Source organism: Argopecten irradians, chromosome 2 (genome assembly GCF_041381155.1).
Source record: "Argopecten irradians isolate NY chromosome 2, Ai_NY, whole genome shotgun sequence".
Classification (NCBI taxonomy): Eukaryota; Metazoa; Mollusca; class Bivalvia; order Pectinida; family Pectinidae; genus Argopecten; species Argopecten irradians.
Genome location: NC_091135.1, coordinates 65,416,865 through 65,425,227, shown reverse-complemented (window position 1 = coordinate 65,425,227; position 8,363 = coordinate 65,416,865). Strand labels below are relative to the sequence as shown.

Sequence of the window (8,363 nt, the reverse complement as noted above, 5' to 3'; positions counted from 1 at the left end):
ACCACTTGTGGAGCTATAAAATGGAACACGGACGTGCCAATTAACTAACTTCATTTAATAATTGATATCACTTATAATCATGGATATTATTTCATTGTATTTCATTGTATGAGATATGGACATAGAGGCATGTTACTTGCCTGCGTCCATAAAATATCTTATTAAATCTTATTAAATCTTAGGCCATCAATATATATTTTCTGATGTTAGTATTATTGTTTTCAAGAAACTTTTCATTTCTGTTTCGGAAAGGTAGTGGGCCTTTAAAGGCCCACTACCTTTCCGAAACGGCTTTTAATTTTCAAAATGGGAATATAAAACAAGATCGATAATTTTGTAGAGTCGCAAAAATTGTTAACTTACCGTTAATACTACATTTATTTTCACCTTCGGAACGATTTGATTGAAATAAATAAAATGTTTATTTTCATAACGCGGGTCGTATTATGTTTCCCGCCGTCATCCTAAATACCACGCGGTAGTTGACTATCACTGCGCCAGACGGCAAAACAGCGAATTGACTCTCCACTGTTTTCATATGTTACGCAGGAAATCTTGCATATGTTTGGTGTCGTAACCTTATTTTAGGTCATCGGTACGCATTTTCTGATGTTATTAATGTTTTTTTTAAGAAACCTTTATATTTTGCTCCGGAAAGGTAATGGGCCTTTAAAGTAGGCTAAACAAATTTGACAAGAATCATCCATTGGGAAATGAGAAGAAATTTTGTATTGGTTGCGTAGTCCGATCCCCTGTTATAGGAGGATTTATTTGATCCCATGAGGAAGGAGGAGGCGAGGCCGAATAGGGGAAATTAAGATATATAGTTCTCAATTGATTTTAACCAAATGTTTAAAATTAGGAACCGATTTTATATAAGGAGTAGCAGGAAGGGCATGACCCAATAGGGGAAGTACATATATAAAGACAATCTATTGTCTATACAAACATTTTTATATTAAACAAGATCATCCTCTCAAGGCCCTGACCAATTTGACTTGCGTTTCATTAACTAACGTTGATGAGTTAACTGTGTCACGATTTATGCATGTACATTGTACCACGGATACACACAGGATATTTCGTTGGACTCTACTGCTTGGGAAGAAATAATCACGTCTTTAAAATATAGTCTAGGAGAAAAAGAGTGTTAAAGGTTTTCAGGATCCTCAAGTAAAATATAGCGAGGAAAGTTATGTAGCGGTGTTAATAATAGCGGGGATAGTGAGTCACCGTATGATCAAAAGTTTTGACCGGCGCGTACGTAGCTACCATAGACTACCGTACGCGTGCATCCACATTATTTCCCTGCTCACTTTATAATTAACACTGATTACGTTTAATCACTAAATTTATACTGTACAATAATATTCAGATATCGTATATAAACATATTTAACACATCCTCTAAAAGATGTACGTCGATCACCAACACGTCTCCCATGAAAATTCCCATCAGATTCATAGAGTGAGTTCATTAAATTATTCAAACACAGCGTTACTCAACTTCGCTAGCCAAGAGTATTAGTCCGATTCTCTTTCTATTACCCTTGGCATATCTCACTTCAGAACGGGTGGTCCCGCACTGCGCCACCTGCTGGATCACCGCAGTTGCGCCCCTTCCATTTACGTAATAAGCAACCAATTAAAAAGCTCGTATCATTGTTGTATGGTTGAAAAAATGGCAGCGCCCTATGAAACATGCGTGTTGTTTGCGACCGATTCAAAATACCAAAGATGAACATGTGTGTGAGTCATTTGTTTATTAGTAAGTTCGGACACCAGTTTTTGTGTTTCATGCAGAAGTTCTGCAATGTCCAATTTTGTAACGAGATCGCAGTATATCTTTTAATTGTTTAATTTGTGAAACATAAACCACGCACGTATTTTCCAATCTGTTTGGAGAGAAACGTCTTAAGACGTTCATTTAGCTGGTATAAAACATCTAATTGATGAAATAGATAGTAATATAACTTCGCTAGGAGTTGATGTTGACAGGCATGACGTGCCTGATGCCTCATTATACATATGTAGGTCACTATACTATCGCTTCAGTTCAGTTTTGTTGACATATCAAATCTGCGTTTTCATTGGTCGCCTGAACCTAGCCGCATCCAATCAGAATTTGAAAGCAAAAACACCTGTTCTGAAGTGAGATATGCCAAGGGCAGTAGGAAGAGAATCGGACTTAATACCCTTGGCTAGCGAAGTTGAGCGTTACTATGATATTATATGGTTGGGAATGTAACTATATTTAAATGCTAGTTATCATCCATATTATATATGCTCTGATTTTCCACTATTTTCATTGGCTAATACATGGTCATCTGGAGGTAGATACGGCATATCGACTCTGTGTTGCCTGTTTTAAAAACTTCGTGTTAATATTACACAATTATGAACTATTGTGAATTTCACTGTCCAATTGTTGAGTTCAACAAGGTGTGGTCCTATGGCCATCTCTTTTCTTGTAAGTAATATGCACATGTAAAAAAGATATCCCATATCTAATGTAAATTAGGGACCTTTGATTCGGTTAATATGGTGTTATACTGACCTGGTAGTATTAACCTCAACAAAGTATAAGTCCATACTAGTAATTGATATACCGGGTATGCGCCCATTTTTGAAAATCACTATTACAACATTTTAAAAATTGTGCAACGTTTTCTCATTGATAAATACATATCATGCATCAGAGTTCAATTAAATTTATCAGGAAATGGAGGTGTTTCCATCGAGAATAATCCAATCGTTTTCACTTGGAAATATCCAATTTCATACTAAGTTAATTTTCAAATAAAACGTAATTTCGATCTCTGAATACCTGAAAATCGCTACAGCAGATAGGATTCATGCAAGGAGGGCGTGTCCTTATTCGACACGAAGAAAAAACCATAATTATGTCATCGCATATCCACATTGTTTTAGCCCTGGCTACGCCCCTGTGGTAGTGGACTTTAAAGCAATCTATGAATAAATGAAGAAAGCACGCATAAACGAGTGCGCCAAATGACAACTAGTTTTTAACTATATAAAACAAAATTAGTTATTCTTTGAAATTGTGTTGATATTGAGATATTTTTGGCGATTCTTTGTTAAATTTCAATTAATTTTATTGACACTTTAGAGAAACTTTTAACAAATTATCTGATCAAGCTAATGATACATTGCATGCCTATTCTGAACACTAAAATTTATGCCATTTAGAATTATTATTTTAGGGCTCAGCAGCAGAAATAAGTCATTCTTTGAAAAATTGAATCCTTAAACAACAGTTACATGTACACGTACATGTATATGTACACCCAGTACCCGAGCAGTTTAATTGCATTGACTGCTGGCGAACAGGTGATACGTTTCTATATATCAAGAGAAATCGGCTAATCGACTGTGAAACGTCATATTTCGTGCATTAATCTTAAATGGCCGACCTGCAAATATTTGATTTAATATATTCATTTCCAAATTCTCGTTCAGTCTAGTTGATCCACTGGGTAAAAATGCGCAATACCCTCTAAGTAAAAACGAGTAATCTCCCCTTTATAGTGAACACCACTCACGGACACCGGCTCGCACCATTTACTCAGCAGACATGGACACGTACACCCAGGTAGAACAATTCCTCAAACATCCGTTTGATCCACAACACGGTGGTATGTATGACATCAGTCATGGTTATAGATTAATGAAGATTAAGGTTTTCTGTCACCACCGATGGTAGCCCTATATCGATTTAAAAGTCCTTGGTTTAAGCAATAAATCCAACGACAATGTTAGTGTAGAACACAGGGATTCGACGAGTTCTATGACGGAGTATTACAAATATCAAGTGTAAAAATGATGCAGGATCTGACCATAGGTCACATATTGTAGAAGCTCTTATAGATAAGTCGGATTGTGTGGATTTTTCATGTGATCGCGTGTGTAACAAAGGTAGAAACACCGAGGACTGATGGTTATGATCTTTGGCGATCAAAATTGTGAAAAATGAGAAACATAACAACGTAAAGTTTTTAACGGCGAGCGGTAAAAATATTCTACAGGTCGATCCATTGAGCATCGAGTGTTATGTAATTGAAGTAGCGAGTGCCTGTGATAGTATCGCGCTGCACAGGTAGTTTTATAAACTCGGTCTACAACCGCCCCGCGGCGACACTAGTCATTTACAGAGGCGGGATGTTACCACAGGCGCTTGCAGATCTATAAAGTTGCTATAAAAGTATAACCATATAGGGCTACCATCGTCGTAAACCCACGCAGCGTAGTGAGATAACCCGTGGGACTCCGACGATGTACGGCTACTGCATGGTAAACTCTATAACACACCAGTAGACCTGTATAGTTATACTTTTTACAGCAACTTTATATACATGTATGATCTGCAAGCGCCTGTGAATGTTACAGAACACAATATAAATTTGTTCCGAAAAGAGAACATACACGTGTAAATATTTCTCTCGTTTAGCATGCGCAGTCAGTCTCTTTTACATATGAATATGATTAATTTTACCTTTTTCAAGACATTGAATGTTTTATAGCCACGATCACAGGGACACGACACTAGTTTCCGACACACGGTCTATAAGTACAAAGGTTTTGGACTGAAAATCATGTCAAGTCTCTATTATGCGTAGATACTCTGGCCCTACACCAGACCTACGCCAGGTCTACATCTATCTGTGATAATGTCTAAGTCTGGTGTCAGGGCCAGATAATCTCGGGCTAAGTCCCTATGTACTAAAAGAGGAATAGGATATATTGAAATACTGCTTTAATTCCCCGTTCACGTATATTGTAATTCAAAAAGATTTACCGGCTACACGGTATGCATTGTAGATAGTCTGATCTATCAGAGTTACTTCCCTTCGTTCACTCCGTCAGTACTTGAATACTCTTAACTCAAAGTTACACCAAAGTCCCACAAATTGATACCGTTTAATCTACTAACAATACATAGTTGTGATACGTTCCCTACCACAGTGTCAACAGTCTCCAAATGGACACCCAAGGACTCGACAAGAAGTCGTACTGATGGTAACCCACAGATGGACAACGTTGACAAGGAGATTGTTTTGGGTGAAGACTTTTACTTCTCAACTACGTGAGTAAACTGTACTATACCGCTCAAATCGACTAGTGTTGGTATTCATTTTGATTTTTAATACATATGATAGTGTTTCCTAAGAATATCTTGTTAATATTAACTATTCCAGTGCTTATAAGAACACAATCGGCCACTTGGTGCCGTCGGAGAGTGGCCCCGAAGGTCTCAGTAAGGCAACTATTGGCCAGATAATGGACGGCCGTGGCAAGGACATTCTGGTCAAAAGGGCGGAAGCACGAGACATCATGTTGCCTGGTGATGGACTTGGCATGGCTTTCTATCGTCACGGTGAAAGTGGAATCGAACCGTACATTGTGAGCGATATCATCACTAGAGGTAAAAGTCTCACATCATCTGGTTCGTAGCATCAGCAACAATTGTTAATTGCATCAGTTAGATACATTGCCGGACTGCATTTTATGGTAAATTTTATATTACATTTATAACCACCTGTTCCACTAGCTGTATTTTGAACCGAATATGTTGTCACTTTCGGACTTTTATCGTGAAAAGACACGTGCTAGAACAGAGGCAGAGGAGCCCTGGTGACTTCCACAGTGTTTGTATATTTTGGAAATATTGGATATTTTTTTAACGAAATGTTTGGTTATCTATCTTTGTGAATTTAGATTGACATTGGGATATGATCCGGCGTTTGGCATTTATTTCCAATTTTCAAAATGATTTTCTAATGAGCCTACTGTTGATCGACAATACACCATTTCAGTATGAAAATCTATCGTACTATTTTTATTTATTAATTTTCTATATGCACAATTTATATGTAAACTAACTCGAGTTACCTCCCATGGAACATAAATTGTTTGGATATTTTTGGAAATATTTATCTAACGAAATATTTGGTTATCTTTCTTCGTGAATTTAGATTTACATTGGGATTATGCAACGTCATAGAATTTCTCATAGTCTTAGATATGGAATTAAGTATGTGAAGATTGAAGAACGACTGTCGCCGAGGGTGAAAAATGCCATTAAACTAGCAATTATTAAGTAATATCGCCTTCTATTACAGACTCAAGCAATCCCTTCCAATTATCCGGAGTGAGATACAACGTAGACCAATACCGCAACCTCGAGCCTCTTCTTCATCTGAACATGTACGATCTTAGAATGCCACCAATGGGCAATCATTACCAGGTCAAAGGTTATCTGGGTGTAAGTAAAACTGATACTTGACAGGCCAGAAGTGATCATAGTTTATTGTTATGACGGTATGATTTTTTTGTGTATTCCTTTTATTCGCCTACTTTGCAGTATAACTAAAACTTATAGTTTTTGCGCAGACTAAACTTTTAAACGGTTAAAGAATAACCTGGTAATGCCAAGGTCAAACGCAAACAAAACGTAGTTCAATTACTTTTGAATTTTAAACGATTAGAAAAAGCAGAGGTATTTGTATTTGCTGGAGTAAACAGTAAATGTTATCAAGTCATAGATGAGAGTTATATCTCATGTCTTTAAATGCATGGTATAAAAAGGCTTTCGGTGATTCATATGGTTATGTTTGGCGTTTGGATTTCTTCACCATTTTAAAGGTACATACACTGCATCTAAACCGAGTCGGCTTTTAAAATGAGATTATAAAACTAGTAAGATAATTTTGTAGAGTTATTATATTCCCGCTAATTATAATCACCGTCTAAAATGTTTGATTAAAATAAATATGTTAATTTTCATAACGCAGGTCGTCTTACCACAAAATCCAGTCGTCATCCTGAGCGTTCTCGATATAAATATTTTCATGATGTTATTATTAAAACTCTAAAAGTTTGTTTCGGGAACGTAATGGGCCTTTAAAGTTAATGTAAACACAAAAACTAGATAAAATAAACAATCAGAACAATAGGTACCAGAACAATAAATCAGACAATATTCTTGTTTTCCAGGTCGCTGACCATGAGTGACAGCCAGCAGTCTCCGTCTGCTTCCCTGTACCGTCCTCCCATCCCGTCCCCGTCAGGATATCTCTGACTACCATTGAAATTATTGCCTTGAGTTGTTTATTAAATGAACACATGTTTACTGTTTCTTTTTGTCGTTGTCTGTATTGTAATTCTTTCGTCGCATATTTACTGACCTTAAGTTGATGTGTTTTCTCTCCGGATACTTTGACTTTTATCCACTTCCAAACCTGTGACACCCATTCTATAATTATGACGTCTTAATAATGTATTTATAAAAACATTACCATGTGATTTATCATCGTATGGAGTTGGACTCCTGACCTGCTGGCAAGGAGTTAGAAATATCACATTGAAAAGGCGACTAAATTTGGACATTATCTTTATGTAAGGAAAGCTCTGGATTCGTTCCTCTTGATTCTGTTTCCTGGGCGAGAAATTCTGTCATGATAGAATTGTACCTGCTATCCTCGATGGATTGTTCTACATACATGTTAATGTCCTTATGTAGTGTACCATTCTGTCTCCTGGTCGGAATACTATTACCTTTACTCTATAAAAATAGTAGGTTCTGCGTACCACTGTCAGTATAATATGTCCGAATGGAGTGGCCCAAACATACAAGGAAGTACAATAGGGAACACGTCCTATATGTAACTCCTTCCTTAAATAACCCTAACTGTTAATAGGACGGTAAAGCTAACAATCCCCGCTATGGGCGTGAAAAGGTTTGGAGTCACCTGCCCGATCACGTGGGTTTTCTCCGGGCACTTCGGTTTCCTCTCACACTAAGACACTTCGCGCGCTGGCATCCGGGCCATCGAGAGTGATTTACACAAAATGTGTAACATGTTTCTCATTCGATGTAAAAAAATAAAAAAGTTTTATAATTTTAACCAAACCATGGTCAATCTTGTCGAAATATCGATAGCCTCTAGATATCATATTTGAAAGGACGGCCTCCAATGCGTGCAATGTGTTGTGGCGAATAATGTGAGACGACGAACAAGCACGCCCCATCGGTCACATTATTCTGATAACGAGCGAAACAGTCGTCCCACTTCCTTTATGCTGAACGATTTTAGTTTGTTTGTTTGATTAATTAACGTCCTAATAACAGCTTTGGTCATGTAAGGACGGCCTCCCATGTATGCGGTGTGTTGCGTGTATGTTGTATGAGGTGCATGTTTTGAGAGACTGCGGTATATTCATGTTTTGTCTTGTATAGTGGAACTGTTGCCCTTTTTATAGTGCTATATCACTGAAGTATGTCGCCGAAGACACAACCCACCCGGTCACATTATACTGACAACCGGCGAACCAGTCGTCCCACTC

The 8,363-nt window shown here is 37.5% G+C and overlaps 1 protein-coding gene across 2 annotated transcripts; it reads left to right on the top strand.

Annotated features, from left to right (window-relative positions):
• The first annotated feature begins 1,534 nt into the window (after positions 1–1,534).
• On the top strand, positions 1,535–7,154 carry LOC138317064 (uncharacterized). Of its 2 annotated transcripts, none has more exons than XM_069258686.1 (5): positions 1,535–1,767; positions 4,983–5,103; positions 5,216–5,442; positions 6,140–6,282; positions 7,014–7,154. In XM_069258686.1, the coding sequence occupies exons 1-5, from the start codon at positions 1,701–1,703 to the stop codon at positions 7,029–7,031; spliced, it is 576 nt and encodes a 191-aa protein (XP_069114787.1). In that variant the 5' UTR covers positions 1,535–1,700; the 3' UTR covers positions 7,032–7,154. The 2 variants fall into 2 exon arrangements, with proteins under 2 accessions (XP_069114787.1, XP_069114788.1); XM_069258687.1 differs by lacking the exon at positions 1,535–1,767 and adding an exon at positions 3,514–3,655 and having other exon boundaries at positions 6,140–6,338.
• The last annotated feature ends 1,209 nt before the right edge of the window (positions 7,155–8,363 follow it).

Coding starts and splice junctions, on each gene's coding strand:
- LOC138317064 (XM_069258686.1), top strand. CDS start 1,701: ATGCGTGTTGTTTGCGACCGATTCAAAATACCAAAGATGAACATGTGT. Junction 1,768..4,982: donor TGTGAGTCATTTGTTTATTA/GTAAGTTCGGAC, acceptor TCCCTACCACAG/TGTCAACAGTCTCCAAATGG. Junction 5,104..5,215: donor GACTTTTACTTCTCAACTAC/GTGAGTAAACTG, acceptor TAACTATTCCAG/TGCTTATAAGAACACAATCG.